We start from the raw sequence: 22,179 nt of genomic DNA, 5'->3' as shown, positions 1-22,179 counted from the left end.
ATGATGGATATTTGAGACACATTGCAGTTTGTGTCACTGCGTCCAATAAATTTTGTAACTTTCTTAAACCTATTAAGTACATCCAGCTTCATGCAGTGATTGTCCAGGTGTGTGGAGGTAAGAAAGAGAAACTTCTCTCTCAAACTCCTGATTTTAACAGCATGGATGTCTTGAAGGGGAGACTGTATGAAAGTGTGAGCTGTTATCACCATTTAAATGATTATCACGTCTCGCCCCTCTCTATAACGCCAGGCTTTACACTCAGTTCAGAGCAGCTATAAACACTTTTACCTTTAGATGACACGTTGTAAGACCTACAGTATTTCATTTCAAGTGAACTCCAGCCTTAACCTATCTGGGACTGACACAAAGCAGTCGTGTCTGTGAATTAAACCAGGATGTTTGTGAAATCTGAGACTGTGGTTTCTTTTTTTCCTCCAATCAGTTCTGTTCAATAAACAGGCAGCAAAGTTCTGTTTTTCCCAGTATTAGTCTACCTGTCTGTCATGTTGATGATATCATACAAACCTTCTAACATAACTATGTTTTCTTTTTCCTTTTAGGTGGTACCTTAACCTCTTAGGGCTCAATTTAATTTAATGCATTTCAGGCTCTTATCACCTTCCATTTTAAACTGTATATAATACAAAAAATACAAAGAACTGATACATTTCCTTTGAATCATTGTAAAGCAAAAAATGTTAAACTTTGAAAGGTTTGTTGCTCTTATTTACAGCTCCAAAAAAGCTGAATTGGTAAAGTATTAAACAGAAAAAATTGGAAGATTCCTTTTTTTCTTTCTTTCACTTAATAATTCAAATACGTTACGCCAGTCATAATAAGGACTACCAGGCTGAAATTCACAGGATATTTCCATCAACATGTCTACAGTATCTGGACCAAATTTCAAGTTAATAGACAGAAGTGGCTCTGAGATATTTCAGAAAGAGCAGTAATGAGTATCTCCAGCAGATGGATACAGAGCTCTCTAAAACCTCTTTAAAGTTAATAAATGATGATGATAAATATCTTTCATGATGCTGAAAAATCTCCCTAAATGTTAAAGTTGATTATAAAAAGAAGTTCTTAATACTTAGATAAAGATTTACATATTTATTATCATTGAATCATGTCTCCTTTCACAGATAAAACAGTTTCTCTCTTGTGTGGGTGTCTCAGCACCACAGAAAGTCCAACTACATTAACTTCCATATGTGGTTCGGCGGGTAATTTAAGTGACTACAAACTCAGAGCGTTTTCACGGTGCAGAGTTTCCATTGGATGAAAGCAGTTGTCAATCAAACACACTTGGAGCTCGCGTACAGATGCGCTTCTCTGATTGGTTGATGGAGTTAAAAGTCTTGAAAGTTCGTCACTTTAGTTCGCAGTAAGATGCGGATTGGTTAGTTTTGTTGCTGGGCGTTTACTGATCTCACTGATACTGAACATCATTGGTCAAATCGTTTGTCGATCCGTTAAATTGACCAAAATGTCGCTGTTTCAGAAGTTTGACGAGCTGCGCTAAAACTAGACGAAGGAAATAATTCACGTTTATTCAGGTTATTTTTACTTTCGCTTGAATTTATACGAGCTGGATTTAATAACGCCAGGCTTTACACTCAGTTCAGAGCAGCTATAAACACTTTTACCTTTAGATGACACGTTGTAAGACCTACAGTATTTCATTTCAAGTGAACTCCAGCCTTAACCTATCTGGGACTGACACAAAGCAGTCGTGTCTGTGAATTAAACCAGGATGTTTGTGAAATCTGAGACTGTGGTTTCTTTTTTTCCTCCAATCAGTTCTGTTCAATAAACAGGCAGCAAAGTTCTGTTTTTCCCAGTATTAGTCTACCTGTCTGTCATGTTGATGATATCATACAAACCTTCTAACATAACTATGTTTTCTTTTTCCTTTTAGGTGGTACCTTAAAAGACAGAACAGCTGAAAACATCCCAGGTGAGTCCTTATTATGATGACGTCACTGTCTCTACATCTGACACCTGCTGTAACTTTGACTCCTACAGGCCTCAATCATTCACAAACTAGAAAATCTGTATAACTGTGAAACAGATCAGGGATCATTCTTGTATTTTTACGTGAGTCTAATTTCACATCACTTATGAGTGGAGACATTTCTACACCAATAACAAGTTTTACATAATGACTGTTTATACAAGAATTCAAACTTCTTTACACTATATATGTGTTATATGTGTTTACTGGAAATAGTGTTTTCACTGGTGAGTTTTTGTCTGTGTTACAGTCAGGTGTTTGTATATTTCTAAGTGCTTTCTGGCAGCTTCCTCACAGCAGAATTAATGTGTAAATATTCTTCTCAGCAAATAAAACAACAACCTCTCTCTTTCTGTTTCTCTCAGCACAATAATCACACTGGCAGGTTTATTATTGAACGAGCAGTGATTTATAAAAGTTTGTTTATTCTTCAACTTTTTGTACAATTTGTTTTGCTACAAAATCATCTTAAAATTCTTTTATTTGAAATATGTTGTCTGAGATCTCAGCAGTGTTTTCTGTTACACTAAAGTAATAAAGAAAACTGTTCAACTTATTTACTGTTTAGATGTGTCATCAGGAAAAGCTGATCACTGATCTCTGAGGAATCTTAAAGGATTTTAGGATGTAAGATCAATTCAGATTCAGAAATCAAGAGTTTAAGATGAAAAACAAAATAAATGATCATGATCTCCTTAAACATTTTCCAGAATTGAATAAATTACAGTGTGATTGTTTATCAGATTGTTTTTGCTAAAATGGAAGAATTGCAGCTAATCTGAGTGTTAGTCAGTGTCTCAAACCTGTAGCCACAACCTGAATATGAGATCTGAGCATCATGAGACAGTTTTATATTAGTTTAGTGTATTGATCGGGGAAACAGATTTCTGAAGCACTGGATCAATATGAAGCAGTTGTGTTGAAAATGGTTCACTGTTCTGAAGCATTTGATTCAGTCAAAATAGCGACATCTGCAGAGCAACTATTGGTATTGCATCTGTATGGATGGATTCAATCTGAGACTGTGATGAAACAGTTAGTCAGAATATAGGTGGTGTTATTGATTCATTATTGGTATGTTGTTCAGTAAAGTCTATAGACTTTTATATAAACAGATCACTTTTAAACAGTTTACAGCAAAGATATTGTGTCAGATTGAGAAGCACACCCTGTATCCAAAACCAGCACAACACCTCTCAGGTACGAGTGTGATGTAACGAGGCGTCTGCAGGGTGGTCACATGATTTTTGGCGTAGTGAAGCGAAGCATTGAAACATCATGCTGCGATACATTTGCTTTGAAAGGTTGATATGATATTGAGTCGTCTGCATCGAGTGTAACATCACTAGTTTAGTGTCGTACAGAATATTGTATGAATCTCAGACTTCATTGTTATTGTTTATTTAATAATAAACATTTGCTTTGGAAAAGTTTGGACACCACTTAAAGTTTTGCACAATTACTCTGGAGATAAATTTCTTCACATTTATTTACTTTCTGAGATTTATACAATATTTTCTGTAAAACTAAACTTTATTTTTTAACTCCAGTTGTTCACACAGACTTTTTGTCAAAGTCTTGAAGTCCAAGCTGAGATAACACTGATGACATTACTCTGGTTATTGTTAAAGACTAAAGCTGCTCCAGAGCCTCAGAAGACATTAAACAACAGTTTAACAGGCTGAGTCGTCCTCCTCATGACCAGTAAACTCATCTTTGACATCAGTAAAGTGTCTCTTTACACACAAATGAAGAATATGGTATTAAAATGTAGGTTTACCTCTTGTCTCATTAGAGCTTCATTTGGTTCATATTAAATATTTGATGAAAATTGAATCTTAATTTTAATGGATTTTAGGTTTTAGGAGGAATTGAGATTATAAAACATGAACAAACCTGTAGTTTTTAGTTTAAAACAATAATGCTCTCCTTCCTGTGTGAGAAAATAAAAACCTCCAGTTAAATGTTTGATCAGCTGCTGTCGGCTACTAAAGAAGAACTACAACTAATCTGATGGTCAGTTTTTCATTCTGGCAGCTTGAGACTGTTGATCAAATGTTTCTCACTGACACAATTAAACTCTGATAACACAAAGGCTCAAACATGCTTTACAAGAACCTATGATTCATATTTTATACACAATGTTTATATGACTGTAGTGTGATAGAAAATACTGTCTACATCTCAGACAACAAATTACACCTGATTTCATTTTTATTTTTGTAGCTCAAGAAACTGAACAGAAATTCAAGTTTTGTCCAAACTTCTTCACTGTATGTGTCTCTGTCATGATATGAGTCAGAAATAGTGTTTGCAGTGGTGATAAGTTACCAAATATTTAGTTGAAACTTGTTTGAAATATGTTCTATCAAACATTCCTGAGATGTGTAGTTAAGGCTGATGTGCTTTTCTATTTCACTGTTTCTCTGTTTTTCCTCTGAAATATGATCATATACAAGCAGAGACAGGTTGAACAAAACATCCCAGTATTACAGTTCATGTCTGATCCTGTAATTGTTCTTTACAAGTTATTGTTTTATACTTTGTTCACAGGTGCAGCTCGAGAGCCATATGTCACATCACTTGATGTAACAAAGAACTCGGCGCTGCTTCAATGTAAAGTTCGAGGTGTTTTTCCAAAACCTAAATTACACTGGCAGGACAGTGATGGAAACATCCTTCATGCTGAAGAACCAAAGGTGACAGAAAGAGGAGGCCGCTACGACGTCATCCTCAACATTAATGTGACCAAGACCAACAACTATCGCTGTGTTGCTACGCAGGAGGAAATCAACCATCAGATTTATGCTGAGACACACGTGTTTATCTCTGGTGAGTTTCTTCTTAATCATATTTTAATATTCAAATGATTTTAATTATTAACATGTTTTTAGTTCTGAATAACTGTCAATGTGTGCTCAGACTGAACACAAAATGAATGAACTCAAAGCAAGTTGAAAACATTTTAAACTGAGTGAAAACTTCACACTTACACTGAAGCTCTGTGACTCCACTTCAGTAATGTGCAGAGATAAGAGGGAGAGTGAGAGAGTCTGGAGGAAATAACAAAGACACACACACACACACACACACACACACACACACACAGTAAGTGTGTACATTCTCAGCCAGTTATAGTAAACGTCTGTATGTTCAGTACAATAAGTTTTTGTGCTGAATAAACACAGACTGTAAAAACACTCCAGCAGTCAAATGAACTTTGTGTTCAGTCTGAAACTCACAGTATGAAAACACAAGTTATTCCATCTCACACTATAATATACTATATCACATCTGGTCACCACTTCTTCTCTCACTGGCTTAGAGTGAGTAGAAGAGGTAACAGGTCATTATTTGACCTGACACTGGTTAAACTGGAGTTATAGTGGGTGAACTCCACTTGTTAAACTATGATGAGCGATAACATGAATCACTCAACATCACAGATTTTAATTGACAGATTAAATTGATGTGATTCACTTTAAGTTAAACTGTATTTCAAAGAAGTTATGACAATAATAACATTAAACTAAATGACTCAGTTATTTATGTTATATAGTATCATCTGCAGCTCAAAGTGATTTACAACAAAATAAATTAATGCACCAAGTGCTTCACATGAAAAGAACATAAAAACATGTAAAAAAACATTAATGTAACATAAAGTGGAAAATAAAACCTACTTGATAACAGTAATAAAAATAAGATCAAATAAAGTGAAACTACAATACATAGAATGTGTACTTCAGTGGTGATAATTTGAGACTTAACAAGTGAAAACATGTGAACACAATCTGTAAATCAGCACCTCGGTCTCTGAAGCTTTAAGCAAACAGAACCTCCCTTTTCCCAACAGACACAGACTCACCAGCGGTCTTGATTATCAGAAATAAAACCTCTTTCAGTTGATCCCAGAACGTCTTCCTACAGGTTGAACCTCACTGTGGCTCTTATCTGTGTCGGCTGCAACCCAAAGCTGCTCCAGAAAGAAACCTCCCTTAGTGGTGCTGTGAGGATTAAAAAACACACCATACAAAGTCATATTCAGTCTCCATCTGTTTGTGTGTTGTGTTGAACATGTCATTTACATCCTCTGCTCCAACTGAAATACACGTCATAGAGAAGTCAGAGACTGTGATGATCAGCTTCTTCTCTCTTCTGTTTAAAGTTATTTCATGTAGCAGAGTGCAGTCATGTGAATGTGAAGGCAGGATCTTTGTGAAATTTGAGACTGTGGTTTATTTTTTCAATCAGTTCTGTTAAATAAACCTGCTAACAAAGTGTTACCTGTCTGTCATGTTGATATCTCACAAGAATAATTATGTTGTCCTTTTTCCTTTTGGGTGGCATCTTAAAAGACACAACAGCTGAAAACAAACCTGGTGAGTCCTGATTTTAATGACTGATCTCTACATCTGCATGTATGTGCTGTAAGTCTGAATATTATTCAGAAAAATATTTACATCAGTAAACCTCAGTGTGTTAAACTGACTGGGATCATTCTACTTTGTGTAAGGTCAGACTAATATTCATCACTTACAAGTGACATATACCTACATGTTTTTATCTTTGTTCAGAGGTAAAGTGGTACATAGTTCCAGAGGGTTATAAAAGGTTATTGTTACTATTTTATAACACAAGTGCCTACAAATGGTATTTATTGTGCATATGACAGGATGATTTGTCTGTGCAATAACCAATAATACTTTAATAACTTATCTAAACTGGTATCAATCCAGTATATACTGGATCAGTGTGTCTCTTGATACTTTGACACAGATAAATGCATCAATCTAAACTGTCCATCACAATGAAAACCAACTTATATAAACTCAATCACTTTATTAAGTTCACCTCACTAAAACTAATGAAGTCTGATGAGTTTTGTAATGAATTCCACTTTCATGAAGGTTTTAATATTCAGGTTTTTGTTGTAACTGTTTTAAGAAAGATGTTGATTCAATGCAGGCTGTGTTTTATAATATTGTTTATAATATTTAATCTACCGTCACTCACATAAAATGCTGCTCTTATATAAATAAATACACTCCAGTGAAATGTTTCATCAGCGTCTGTTGGTTGCAAAATAAGAATTACAATAAATTTGATGGTCAATTTTCCGTTCAGCAGCATGATCAAATATTTCTCTCTGACACAATGAAGAGCTGATAATATAAGAGGTTTAAGTACCTTTGACAAACATGTTTAATATTTGATAACAAATATTTATATGTAGCATCATCTGATATTTCACTCTCACTAAAACTATTCTAAACTAAAATATTCCTTCATAATAATAATAATAATAATAATAATAATAATAATAATAATAATAATAATAATAAAAATAAAATCATGTAATATCTGCTGAACCTTTACAAAGAATCAGCAGTTTAGTTTATCATCAGTTTATCATTTGGCTGCTTGAATCTTATTTTCATAAGTTGTGTTACAGATCGTGATGCTGCAATAACTTCCATGTTTACATTGTTGATGGTTGATTCTGATTGGACGCTGCAACAGATGTTTAGGAACTTTGACCATGTTTAACATCCAACATGATAACAGTATATAAATAACAGAAAACCACAAAGAGCAAAATATGTTTCCTTTAACTAGAAACTGAAGTCAAACTAAAAACTAGAAGCAAACTCTAAATATATCCAATGATAGATCCTGGTAATAATATGATACCATGAAGACACATATAGGCTTTGGAACTGCAGTGATTATTGTAAAATGTCAACTTGAAATGAATAAATATTCTCTTCAGTCATTGTGCTGCAGTGAGAATACTAGACATGACAAACATGTTTGTAGAAATGTAGCTTCAAAACGCTTTCTTCATTCAGAAATCTCTAAATATTTATCAGATATGAACATGTGAAAAAGAATCTGAAAGTATTTAGTCATAAACTGAATGTAAATGACTTTTTCTTAATGAGTTAAAGTGTATTTAGCTTCAACAGACTCCTGCTGCATAATACCAGACTGTATCACTCTGCTGTCATTGTGCTTCAGTAGCTGTAGAGTCAACTCACCACCAGGCAGAAGCATCTGTTGATTTAAATCTTGACATTACTGGACAGTAGTTGTTGCAGTTTAGCTGCAGCAGTGTAAGTCTATGTTAGCTAGCTAGTGCTACTTAATGTCTCAGTGAAACATAAACCTCTAAGCTGCATGTTCAGCTGGTTGGATAATATCTTGTTTTACCAAAGTTTATCAATACTAGTGATGACAACAACTATCATAAAGTGAAGATGTTAATCCAGAGTCCATCATAGACTTGTACTTGTGATCCTCGGCTCAGGATGTAGAAAACCTGGACTATGGACAGATTTCCACACACACGTGCAGATCTCAGGTACGGCAGGAGTGTAGCAAAAGTCACCTGTAAAAAGCCTAAAGTGGAGCGACAGGACAGTGATTGAAACATCCTTCCTACTGAGGATCAACACGTCTCAGAAACAGGAGGATGCTACAACAACATGACCCTCCTCACTACTGGGACCAAAACCGACCTCTGAGCTGTGTAGCCGAGCAGGAGGAAACTGCTCATAAGATCGATGCTAATATCACTGTGTCTGCTGAGAGTCATCTCACTGCTGCTTTAATCTGTCAATCATTTTAGATTTTAGGAGCATGCACACCTTTAGTTGTTCTCTTTGTGTAGGTTATGATGTCTGTACATGATTTACAGTTACATTCTGAGTCTTACATTAACTTCTTTTTATCTGTTTCAGGTTCCTCCACTGGATGGAGTTTTGCTGTTGTAATTCTTGGTGTTGCTGTTCTTGTTCTACTTGGGATTGTAGCCCGGTGTTGGTTCTCACAAAAACGTAAGAAAGATATGTTTAAATAATGTATTATATCAACATATTCATAATGAACAGACGCCACAAATTCTTTATATCTATCTCATGTTTAGAGTCTTGACATTTGTTTTGATCTTCTCAGACATACGACCGCCACTGAGTCAACATTATCTATGACTGATTACATTAAACATAAATATTTTAAATCACATGAATCTATTTCCATATTTTTTCATTTGAAAATTTTTGAACATCATTCAGTTCAATCCATGTTTTCTGATTGAATCAGCGTATATATTTTTTAATTGGGGGCTTGAATTTACATTTCAAGACTTAGTTAATCATCTAAGTAAGTAATGCTTTATTTTATTTTTATTATAACACAATAAGGGGAACACAAACAACAAACATACAAACACATTATAACAAGATAATTATATCTTACATGTATTTTATTTCAAATATATAGATAATATATAGATGGACACAATGCAGTCCATATGAATATTAACTGGAGAACTTGTGTTTCCAAAGTCAGGATTTTCTTTAATATAATTGTGTTTTCTCTCCTGCAGGCAGAGGTGGTGTGGTTTAAGAAACCAGTCCACATAATCAACAGGAGGTTTTCCAGCTTGACATGTGTCTTGAAGTTGGCTGCTGAAGTGTGTTTGTGTTGTTGTATTTTGATTTTTGTGAGGATTAGTTTGAGTTTTAGAAAAAAGAGTGAAGACATTTTTGGAGCAGTTTGGGCATTTTGTCCAGTTCTCATTTATCCAAAGGATGGCTTTTAAGTTGAGGTCTGGTTTTAGGTTTAAAGATAGAAATAGACGACTGTATAAAGCTGTTAACTGAAAGATTAAACTTCCTGTCTGACTGCAGCAGGACCAGGAGGAGGCAGTGTAGCAACAACATGATATCAAATATAAAAGACTAAAATGCCCCAAAACAGAGAACAGAACAGTTTCTGCTACTGACCTTAAACTTGTTTTTTTCATAACCACAATCCCAAACATTTAACCTGATTAAGTCATACTATAGTAACCTCACTAACATTTTGTTGGAATAATTGAGAGAAAGCAAACACTGGTATGAAAGGTTACACTTGAAAAAGTCCAAAACTAACCTTTAAATGTTCAAAAAAAGTCATAGAATTTAATTTGGACATTTGCAGAATTTCACTGTTCTGTCTGGTTTGTTTTGATAAAAATTGCTGTAAATATGCTGAGTTAACCAAAAGTCTGATTTTCATCCACAGTCCCTCAACAGGTGTTACATAGTTAATCTAAAATAGTTCATTCAAATATATAAAACACATAATAAAATAGAACAAACATATGAAGAGCAGTTTTTTTAAAGACTGGAGTTAACAGGCTGATGGCAGCAGAGATTATTTACCTTTTAATGCTGACAGAACTGATTGTCATTGAACCTTCCTTTAATTAGAATTATATTAACTGTATGTGTTTAATACTCTGATGGAAAACTAATACAGTCTAATACAACAGGCCTGCAGTAAATCCTGCCTTCATCAAGGTTCTAATGTTCAGTTTTTGTTGAACCTGTATGACAGAGGTGTCGACTCAACTTGAGTTATTTTGGAGGCTTTAGTTTGTGGTACTGTTGAATTGTATTGGGTTTTATACTGAGAGGTGTTTTCAACTCATTGAGTCAACAGTGTCACAAACTACTGCCTCCAAAATGACCATAAAGTTGATTTAACACCTTTTAGAAAACAAAGTTAGCAAAAGTTGAACATTAAACCTTCTATAAAGTTATGAGATTACAGCAGGTTGTTGCATTAAACTGCATCAGTTTTAGTTTGTGTACCTAATAAACTGGCAACAGAGAGTAGTTCCACTCTTGTGCTTTGAAGAAAACTCAGACTAAGAGCAGACTCAGTCATTTCCTCTCTGATTCTTTGCTCTGTTGTGTTTTTATCATTTTATTTTAGTATTTTTGATGGTTTTATTATCACCTCATTATGCATTTCAGTTCTACTCTGGCTCTGTTGTCCATGTACAATAGATTAATCTCATTCATAAAATGGTTTAATGTCAAGCTGAATACAACTATAAAACCATCTACTGGACTGTTGTTGAGAACATTATAGTTCATAGATAAATGACATGAACCTGCATAGAAACACAATCAAACTACCTGAGACAGTTTGTGATTAGTCATTTTGGATTTAAGACTTAAACAGAATGACAAATAAAAAATGTGTTAATGAGGTAGCAAAGCAGGATAATCAAACAATCACTGAAAATAAAAATCAACATACAACAGAATTAAAGTGAACTGAGTTAAAAAGGGACCAAACTCTGTCCAGTCCCTGCTGCTCCTGTCCTCAGCCTGCAGCCTGCATGGTAGCTCACTGCTATCAGTGTGTTTATGAGTGTTAATGGATGAATGAGAGAAAAATTGTAAAACTCTTTGGATAAAAGTACTATATAGATGCAGCACATTAGCAAATATTATCATCCTTAAAGATCCTCACTGAGTTAAACTTGGTGTAGGAGCCAAAATATGTTGTTATTTCTGTTTATATATCGACTTGGGCATTACGTATTGCGGCACTTATGTTGCTTGACACATGGATGTGGTTTCCTATTATTTTACCTGTTCACTTAGGTTGTGGCGGGAGTTTTGGACAAAGGGAGTTGGTAGAGCTCTGATATTTTCTGTTGACCGTCACCATCATTACTATCATCACCATCGTCTGTTCATCACTTTAATTTCATACAGATTGCATTTTTTGTATATTTTTTGTGCAACAGCTGCTTGTCAGACTCTTTCATTTTTGCTTATTTTTTTCAATAAAACATCAGTAAAACGTCATTTGGACTTCAGGATGGTTTTGAATGGACGTGTCACATATAGGAGCCTACTGAGTCTCTTAGTGGCCTTTTTTGAAAAGTAGTCGCTACACTTGGGCATTAAGAAAAATGTAAGACTTCACTGAACTGAAGCCTGCTGTTGTGCTTTGAATGTGAATATTTTGCAGCTAAACTGAAATAAAATGTGTTGTTGTTTTTTAAACAAGCATGTGTTATTTCTTTGTATTTTTTAATGTTCTCAGCCAGAATCAGTCAGTTACAGTTTCATACTGAAATATAAACTGTTGACTGATCTTTGAATTGTGCTGAAAGTTCATGTATGTTCATGTTTACTGATGATGCACTTGCAGGATATCGAGTAATTTCAGGCAGTTCTTCATCATTTTTGTTCAAATGTTTGAATAAAACATGAAAAATGTCAAACTGTATGTTGTGACTGATTTGGATGTTTCTGTCTGTTCAAACTTTGATAAGAGAAACAAAAGTGATGATACTGTATTGGCTGGATTTTAAGATGATCATCATACAACATCTGTTTCTGATGAAGACTTCTGAGCGAACTATGTAGCAGATCCACTGTATTTAAAACTGCTTCTAACAAACAGACAGTTAACCAGCCTGATAAAAGGTGAATATAGCTCTAAGTTTATTGTGCTAATAGATTCAACTCTTCAGGGAAGGATTCTTGAAAGTGTTTTGTTTTTTTAATTAATTTCTTACATGGTGATATTAGTGGCAGATCAACAAAGATCCTCGGTTGGATTCAAACTTTGTGGTTCATGTTTGACATCTTAAACCATAAAGGTGCTTCTAAACTCTTATTTCATGTCGCTCAGTATAATGAAACTTTTTAGACTCAGTGACATGATGATATGTAAATAAAAAGTACAGTATACACACTGTTGCCTGTCAGGAAGAAAATATCCATAAATACAAAGTACATTATTTCAGTCAGATTATACAGCTACAGATTAAATGTCAGTGTGGAGGTAAAGTATCGTTCAGGAGGAGATTCTGACAAACTCTCTACAGTTTTTGTCTTGATTTCACAGCTCACAAATTAGTGGAAATGATGCTTTTATTGGGAAGGATTTGCGGCGGAAGCGTTGCTGCCGCTGCTGATGGAAAGCAGGCGGGTCTGATGGAAACTAGGGCTGAATCCAAATGTCCAGACTTCACCGCACTTGCAGACTCACGAACTTTGCAGATGCATTTTTTGGAAGTCTGCGAGTACTAAGGGTCCAAACCCACAATTCATCAAGTCTGCAAGGAGCCTCAAGCTGACTTCCTGCAGACTTCCATAGAGTCTGCTCAGGGTACAGACTTCACTAGACTTCACACGGAAAATTACCCATAATACTGCAGCAATAGGCTATAAAGTGATGATGTAAAGAATACGACTAATTATTACTTATAAACAATAATAAATAGCCTAAATATAATAATATTAATAGTAACAATAGGATGTAAAATATTTACTTTTGATGACGTTGTTCACTTTTGTTGTGTAACGTGAGGGTTCGATAGGTGGTAATTTGACACTCTTCATAAGAGAAAATAGCAGGATGGAGACAGGTGACTTTTTAAGCAGCACTTTACTCTAGCTCCTGGCATCAGAGACATAACAACAACACTTCCTTGTCTTTTTGGCACATGTGACTAAACCAACCAATCACAGGCTAGACTGAGGCAGATCCAACTGTAATGAGGTAAAACCACGGAAGCAGATTCAATACTGTTTCAACCTTCACAGGATGCTGATGCAAATATTTGAACCTGTAAATATGTAAATAATACAGCATCGATATATAAATAATTAACTGTGTAAACATTGTAAATACATATTTTGTGAATTAACTTGAATGTATAAATTAACTTCACTTTTAAACCTTACAGTTGTGTAGTGAGGTATAATGTACACACATAATCTGTTTAAGTAGAAGGGCAAAGGTTGGTTTTTGTCCGTCAGTTGAGGAATTAATGTGAATATAATATCAGTGTTTAGCAGCTCATGTAAAAGGAAAAATCTCACTGATCATTCTGACCAGATGTGTTGAGTGTAAAGCAACAGACCTGCACATATCAGAACCATTAAGAGCTGTTCAGAAAAACACTTTGAAATGAGTTACAGGGTCAAGAATTTCAATTTATCACCATGTGAACAGTTTGTATCCCCCTGCAGCCCTCGTAGACATGACGTGATTGTGTTGCCTCTGAATCAAGTAGATTCAAGTTATTCAAATAAATGAAGCAATAGTTGCAACACACCACCTATTAGATAACTTCAGATTCTTTTGCTCCCCCTCCTCTCTGTGCTCACTAGCTCTCAGGTTTCAAATTCAAAGGGCTGAAGTTAATTTGTGGACATGATGCTGTTATTGGTACCACTTTCTGATAAGGCATCCTTTATAAAGGGTTTATAATCATTAATAAAAGACTTAATTGATGGTTCATAAATACTACTACCATATTTTAATGACTTTTAAGAGCTGATCACTTATCAGAAAGTGTGAAACATTTACAGTTATAAATGGTTATAAGCCATTAATTATAAGGTTTATGTTTCACATGTTCCAAGTCATCATGTCTGAAGTTATGTTATAGTCATTAATGAAAAATTAAATTCTACAGTTATTTCCAGAAAGTAAGTGGTTGAACATCGGAGGCGTCTTCCTGAAGAATTAAATAAAGCAAAAGTTATGGATGTATAGAAAGGAGAGATTTTTCACAACCTGACAACCCAAAATTCTGTTTGTTAATGGCTTATGAATTATTTATAAAGCATTGGTAAATTATTTATTAATTAAGTCATTAAGTCTTGTAATGTGTCTTATCAGAAAGTGGTATCCTGTTATTTAGGAGAAATCACCTGAAAAGGATTGTTTCCACTGCTGAAGTGTAGGTCAGGAGGAACAGCTTACAGATATTTGTGCAATAACAGGAAAAGAACAAGTCTACGGTTGGATTTCAGGACCTTTACTTCTTTTTCTTTTACTAGGCTGTTATTCACAGGTAGTTTCTAAACAACAAAACAGTGACAAACTGAACTTTTGGCTCCAAAATGTGCCATTTGGCTGTCAGATCGTTTTCATTCTTGGTTAAATTGAGTTAATTTGTCGAAATGATGCTGTTATGTTGAAGAAAACACACTGAGAAGGTTTTGTTTCTCACGGGTCATAACGAGTACAGATTTCTGCAATCAGTAAAAGAGGAACGGTTGGTTTTGAGGACCTGTTGCTTTATTTCTTACACAACTACAAATGAAATGTTATTGTGAAGATAAATCACTGATCAGGTCACAGTAGTTCATATACAGCAGGGGTCGGCAATCAAGTTCAACCAAGGGCCAGATTTTTTCAGCACGGTTTTTTGGGGGCCGACGTTGTACAGGCACAGTGAAAACACATGTTTTTACATGTTGTTGAATAAAACAGTTTTAGGATGGTATCTCAGGGCTAATGTCATAATTTTCATTAGTAATCCACACACAATAAACAGTGGCATGCTTCATTCATGGTTGAAGCTGAAGTACTGTTATTAACACAGATCTGTTCTGGTCAGAAAGGACACATTATGTGATGTACTTGTATCAGTGTATAAGAGGTTACAAGTTCATATTTATTGGGATTCAGGTGAACCTTGTTTATATATTGTTATCTTCTGTAGATTTATGATGAGTCCTGTAAAATATTTGATGCAATCTATAAAAGGAAAAACTTCAGCTTTCGTTAAGGGCCCAAATATTTCTGTTGAAGGGTCAGATTTGTTTGCCCACCACTGATACACAGTATGTGGAGATGACGCTTTTATTGTGAAAGGCCTGTTCCGGATGTGCAGCTGGTGTTGAATCCGAGAAACCGAAAGTGTTTGTGGATGAAGCAGTGACGCTGTCAGGAGTGGCTAAAGCTTCGTTATATAGAGATGTCAAAGTGATGCTTCATCTCCAGGTGACAAAGACAACTATGGAGCTTCTTCCTCTCGTGTGTGTTTCTCTCCTGACTTGGTCTGGAACAACGTTTGCTGATGAAAACGGTAAGAAAACGAATCACTTCCACTGATAATCAGACTGAATTATGTTTATCAATTGTATTTTATTTAAAATGTGTAAATAAATGCAGGAGTCTGGAACCATGCAGAATAAAAATGACTGCATAGTTTAGTGGGTAGATGACGTCATCACCTGCAACTGTGACATCAGCAAGTATCTGATCTTAATAATCAGTATATTAATATGTATCCTAATAATGATCACAGATCAGTGTTAAAACATCACAACTCAGGTGATGTGATGTGATTACAGCTTCCCTCTGATTCATTACAGTCTTATAATAAACCTGCTCAGAGTTTAGATGTTTATCATAATTTAGGAGCTCTTATAAGAGGGGGTTAATAACTTTAGATGTGACGTCATGACTGCTGCAGATGTAGGCGGATGTGCAGGGTGTCCGATTATTGATCATCAATATAGTCGGCGATGAAATTTCTGTTAACCAACTAATTGGTTAATTGTTGCAGCTCTATTCAAATCATTATCAATATTTTTCTCTTTTTCTTAATTTCATTTTATTTTTTCATAAAGAGACAAACGCACAACAAAAACAGAAAAAAACTGCATTTAATCTTCTCTGTTAGCTTGCTGAGAAGTTTTCATCAACTTGAAATGGCAGCAGGTGTTCAGGTGTTACAAGTGAGATATTTCAGTCTGGACCAAAGTTATGGGGGTGGCTGACATTTGTAGAGCCTCAAAGCTAAAAACCAACATAAATCATCATTTATTGGTCAATTTACCTTAAAGATCCCCTCCACACTTGTTTTAAGACACATACAAATATTATGCTTTGAACAATAATCTGTCTTATATTTTTTCCCACAAAAACATTTAAATTACCTCATTAAAAAAGTCTTACAATTACATCTACTCCCTCTCCTTCATTAAAAAAAATCCTCAATCTATGAATATTTTAAGTATTTTTCACTTCAAAAGTTTAATTACTGGACACAAGATGTCTCCTCCTTCACTGTAAAGTCCATTCTCAGTGTTTTTTGCACTGGAGGCTTCATGTTTTCACATCATACTTGTGAAAGTTTGATAGTGGACCACGATTGGCACCAAACTAGTTGTGATGTCACAAAATCATCTTGTACATACACGTGTTAAACTGAGATTTAACTTGAGCTCAGAGAAACTTTCCTCCTTCAGCAGATGAAAGTGAAAACAAACTCTGCACATAATGTTCATCATTCTGCACAGTGAAACTCAAACATTGAAAAAGAGTAACAAGGAAGTGGATTTGCATTAATACTGACTCCTGATTTAGTTAGTTTCAAGTAATATGGTTTTATCAAAGAATATTTCCACAATACCCGACATGTGTAAATAAAAAATAACATCACATGAACAGAAGAAGCACCAAAGAGGCAAAATTCATTGTATTCCTTTTAATGCACACAGAAATGTATGGAACTAATATTGTTGCCAAAGTTGAGCTGAGGCTGCATGTGAATAGATGCTGTTTGGAAAAGTAGAGGTGACACATTCATGCATGTCAGTTATTTTACTACTGTACTGTATGTGAGATTTGTGGTCAGAGGATGAAAACTGGTCCCATTTAATACACTCAACCTGTCCTCCTCTCAGAAATGCAGAAGGTTTACTTCCTTTCTTCGTTAAGTTTTGTGGACGAGGGATCTGTGGTTACCTGACTCTCCCTCCTTCACCCAGACTTCACCCACTGCAGGAGACAGACGGGTGGATGGTTGTGTCTTGTGGTTTTTGCAGAGCAGCTTTCATATGTGCAGACTTGCAGAGTAGCAACAAGTTTAAATGTTTATTCACCACTTATATCAAAATATTATTATTTGTTCAGTTTTGATGACAAATTGAAGTTTCTACATCAGTTTACAGAAAACTGTGTGCTTGATTGGTTCATGTTACAGGCCACTTAGAAAGCATCGCTTCAGGTTTGTTTACTTCTCTTTATACACAGATATTACATCACACACATCCTCTACTGCCAATGAAAGGCTTGTATTCAGGAAGCAAAGTGGCCTTTAGTCAGACAATCCCACCTGCACCATATACCTGCAACAATCATTTCTGTTGAGCAAGAAACAGACTTTTCTGGCATATTGCACATTGCTGTGTTCGAGTGGATCAGTTTAATATTTAATTTGAACTTATTGCATCATACAGCACGTGTCTACTTCTCCATTCGGTCGTGGATTTGATAGCTGGATGTGAAAGAGCTGCTTTTCCCAGCAGTGGGTCAGCTGATAGATAAGACTGCACCTGATTAAACATGTAACCTAGACTTGCTAATAATATCATCCTATAGGGAAAAAACAACACATATTGTCCACATTTAAAAAAGGGGGTTTGAATTAACTAGGTAAGGCTTCGTTTCCTCTCTTAAACACACTTTTGTTAGCTGAAATCAAATGTTTATCTATGTGGGAGGTATCTGCTATAATTGACAAAGACATTGTTATAATCTGTTATTTTTGTGTGTAGTCTATGAGCTATTCAGCCTATTGCCATAAATTCTGCATTTGGTTAAAAATGTTAATTAGTTGGATAATGTTGCCTTTTCAGCAGGCCATTGGTTTAGATACTTTTCAAAAAAGCCACTCATAACAGGAAGTGGCTTCTCTGAGTGTTGAGCACTGCAGTTTTTCCCCATATTTGTAATTCATTATCATAGTTTTATGTACACAATGCTTAGTGCTCTGTGTTAATATGAATATTCCCTGATTTCTGTAATAATCTGTTCTGGGAAACGTCCATGTAAATTGGAAGTTAAAGGGATAAACACTAAAATAAATTCCTACTTAATAAACATATTAAAAGTGGACTAACTAGTGGAACCAGTTATACAGTGACGGTGGTTGGACAGTTGAACGGGCCACATCAATCAGATAAACATGCCTATCAAGCCAGTTGGACCAGCCACTGTAGTTTGGTGTGAGCAGATACAATGTAGATATAAAGTTGCGTCATGCTGCGGAGTATCTGCTCTTTGCTGATAGGATGCAAGAACGCTTTAAAAGTGCACTCAGTAAGAGAAAGAAGTTTTCTGATATAACTATTTGTGAGACTCGTGGAGCTAGATAAGTAGGGGTGACAGCTGGACTACAGAGCAGGCCTTGGCATTATGATGATTGTACCTATCAAGCCAGTGGGGCCTGTGATGTTCACAGTAAAACTACGCCACCTGGAGGAGGTGAATATATACAGTCAGTCAGCAAGACAGATATAACTGTGCTGGACTAATATTTGCTGGACTGCCCCTAAAATCAATCAATCGCCTACAACTTGTACAGAATGTTGCAGCTGGGTTCTAAAGGCTGTAACACACCAAACCAACATCAAAGAACTAGTGCCAACAGCAAAAACTAGGGCCACAGACGCTAGGCCCGACATTGGCCGATGGCCGACCGTTGGCCTGGTGTGTCACGGCCTTTACAAGGACCAGAAAATATGATCACATTTCCTCTGCTCTCACCTCATTGCACTGGTTACCTGTGGTTTTTAGAATTGACTTTAAAATTTTACTGCTTGTTTTTAAATCTTTTTTAAGCCTTGCCCCATCTTATATGACCAACCCTCTCATCCCTTACACCCCAGCTCATTCTCTCAGATCTGTGGACCAGCTGTTACTCTCAGTCCCCGGGGCAAGACTTGAGTCAGAGGGTAGAAGGGCTCCTCAATATGGAATAACCTTCCTCTGGAAATCAGACAAGCTACCTCAGTGTCCTCTTTTAAAACTCTTAAAAACTCATTTTTATTTACTTGCATTTAATTAGAGCTTTTTTTTGTTTGCTTTTGCTCACTTACTTATTCTTAACATTTTTTCATGGTGTTACCTTTGTTTCCATTTCTTATTGCGTTGTAACTTTTCGAAAAATGCTTCATAAATAAAGTTTATTATTATTTTTATATATAATATCTGTGCTAGCATCCTGATGATTAGCAGAGATCAATGTTAAATATCAGCTCCATAACACAGTGATGTTATGTGATGACAGCATCCCTCTGATTAATTAAGTCCTATAATAGACCTACTCAGAGCTGATGTTAGTTTGGGAGCAGATGAGCAGGGCGGCGTCTACTTCCTGTCGTTATTTCTGATAAACTGCGTATCAAACATGACTGACAGCTGCAACACATCATCTATTGTGTAACTTTGGATGCTGATATTTCTGATGAAATATAAAATCTGAGTGTGTCCGCTGCCTGAGGGTCTCTGGGAGTTTTGTTGATAATTTTTTATTGTGTTGGTTAAAGTAACACAATGAACCAGAGAAAGTTGTTTCACGTTGTTTCAATCAATCAATCAATCAATTTTTATTTATATAGCGCCATATCACAACAGAAGTCATCTCAAGGCACTTTTCACATAGAGCAGGTCAAGACCGTACTCTTTAATTTACAGAGACCCAACAATTCCCCCATGAGCAAGCACTTGGCAACAGCAGTAAGGAAAAACCCTCCTTTAACGGGTAGAAACCTCAAGCAGAACCCGGCTCTTGGTGGGCGGCCATCTGCTTTGACCGGTTGGGTTGAGAGAGAGAAAGAGAGAGGGAAAGGGGGAGGGGGGACAGAAGAACAACAATCACAACAACAACAACAACCATAAGTATCAATAGACAGGGAAGGATGCCATCAGGACTGTGAAGGACCGCGAAGGCTCGGCCCAGGACCCATGTTTTCACCCTTCCTCCTTCCTCTTGCATTCAGAGCTTCCTCTTTCAAATGTCAAATTCAAAGGGTTAATTGTTGTGATTCAGAGAAAGTATCTAAAGTAATGTCTATGATAATATTCAGAACATGTTCATTTCTCTCTGGTTAGTTTCTTCAGTCAGGTTTATTTTAGGGAGCAGCTTGTTTGTGTGTTTAGTGTGGAGACAAATCGTATCTGTAGATCAGAGATGAGAAATGTGTTCAATCAGGAAGCAGATTCAACCTTAATGGTTTAATTGAGAAATCTAATTGCCTGAAGTCAATTTTCACTTATATACAAGTAATCATATTTATATACACATTGTTTTATTTATTAGCGGTTATCAAATAACGACAAAGACAAAAATTAATCATCATGTTTAATCTTTATTTCAGTAAATGAAACAGAACAAGGACACAGAGTGTCATAGATGTGAAGCAACAAACATTTTTCATATTGAAAATAGTCTGATCCATCCTCTAAATGACACTAAACACTAAATTCTTTTGATCAGCTCAGTTTCTTTCAAATAATGGAATCGACTCTCTAACCTGATGGTAAATACATGTTTAGGCTCATTTCTTCCACTTCAAGCTTCCTGATTTCCCTCTTTAATGTTTCTTGTTCTCCAGATTATTTATTTCATGCTTTGTTTCCATAGTTGTTACCAAATGGCTCCACAGTGTTTAGATAGAAAGAAGTTTTGACAGTTTGATGCATTTCAGATGTGACTTCAGGCTTCAGGCAGGTGTTTTCTGTCTGTGTAGTTCAGAGGTCCGTCCTTACTGTCTTTTTATTGAGTTCATAGTGATCATGATGAATTATGGTGAATTAAGTTTGACTTTGTTTAGTTCAGTTTTCCTCTTCGATCTGCAGCGCTCTCTCTGGCTTCTCTTTCTTTCTCTCACTCATTTTTTCAACCAGGTGTAATATTTATTTGTGTGTTGGATGGACAGACAGAGATAGTCTGATGACGTAGTCAGTGATGAAGATCATCATCATTTTGGAAAAACAGTTAAAAGACTTAAATGTTATTATTTATTAATGAGTGTGATGTTCTCCTGAGGTTATGCTGATAAATAAGGACTAGTAAAATGAAATATAAAAGATGAAAACAAATAGAGAAATAATAAATATCATTTATAATAATATATAATAACAATAATACATAAATTATAAATATATTTACAAAACAAAATATGATTATATGTTGATATGATAATAATAATGATATGTTGTGATGACAACAAACTCCCATATTTCTGTCTTAACCTGATTATTCTGCATGTAAACATACTGATTAATACATGTTTTTGTCCTCCAGAGACAGATGTCATCAACATGACTGTGGATGAAGGAAGTGACGTCATTTTAAACTGTTCACTCAGCAGCAAGGAGAACATTGTGTCACAGCTGTTTGACTGGAAGAAAGATGGTCAGAAGCAGGTGTTTGTGTATAATGGAGGCATTAAAACCACATCTGAGCACTTCAAAGAACGAGTCTTACCTTTTGAAGATGAACTGAAGTCAGGAAACGCCTCCATAATCATCAGAAATACGAAGGTGGCTGACAGTGGAGTCTACACCTGTGATTTTCCACAACTTCAGCCAAGACAAATATCCCACATTAAGCTTCTTGTTGTTGGTGAGTGTTTTTATAAAATGTTTATTTACTGATGTGACTGGTTTAAGAGTCTCAGATGGACTCAAGTCAAATAGTCAGAAAACACATCTGGCAGGGCCTCGTCCCCACAGCGCTGCAACCATGTATGGAGAGATTCCCTCTTTAT

At 35.6% G+C, this 22,179-nt stretch overlaps 1 protein-coding gene across 1 annotated transcript in view; it reads left to right on the top strand.

Moving 5' to 3' along the window:
• LOC137180919 (hemicentin-1-like) overlaps nucleotides 1-22,179 on the top strand; it is a 215,344-nt gene that overhangs the window by 87,109 nt on the left and 106,056 nt on the right. The window contains exons 6-8 of the mRNA XM_067586224.1: nucleotides 1,922-1,960; nucleotides 4,571-4,849; nucleotides 21,714-22,034. Coding sequence (XP_067442325.1) covers nucleotides 1,922-1,960; nucleotides 4,571-4,849; nucleotides 21,714-22,034 — 639 coding nt within the window. The remainder of the gene's footprint in view (nucleotides 1-1,921; nucleotides 1,961-4,570; nucleotides 4,850-21,713; nucleotides 22,035-22,179) is intronic.

This window comes from Thunnus thynnus, chromosome 4 (genome assembly GCF_963924715.1).
Source record: "Thunnus thynnus chromosome 4, fThuThy2.1, whole genome shotgun sequence".
Classification (NCBI taxonomy): Eukaryota; Metazoa; Chordata; class Actinopteri; order Scombriformes; family Scombridae; genus Thunnus; species Thunnus thynnus.
This window is presented reverse-complemented; position numbering and strand designations above follow the sequence as displayed.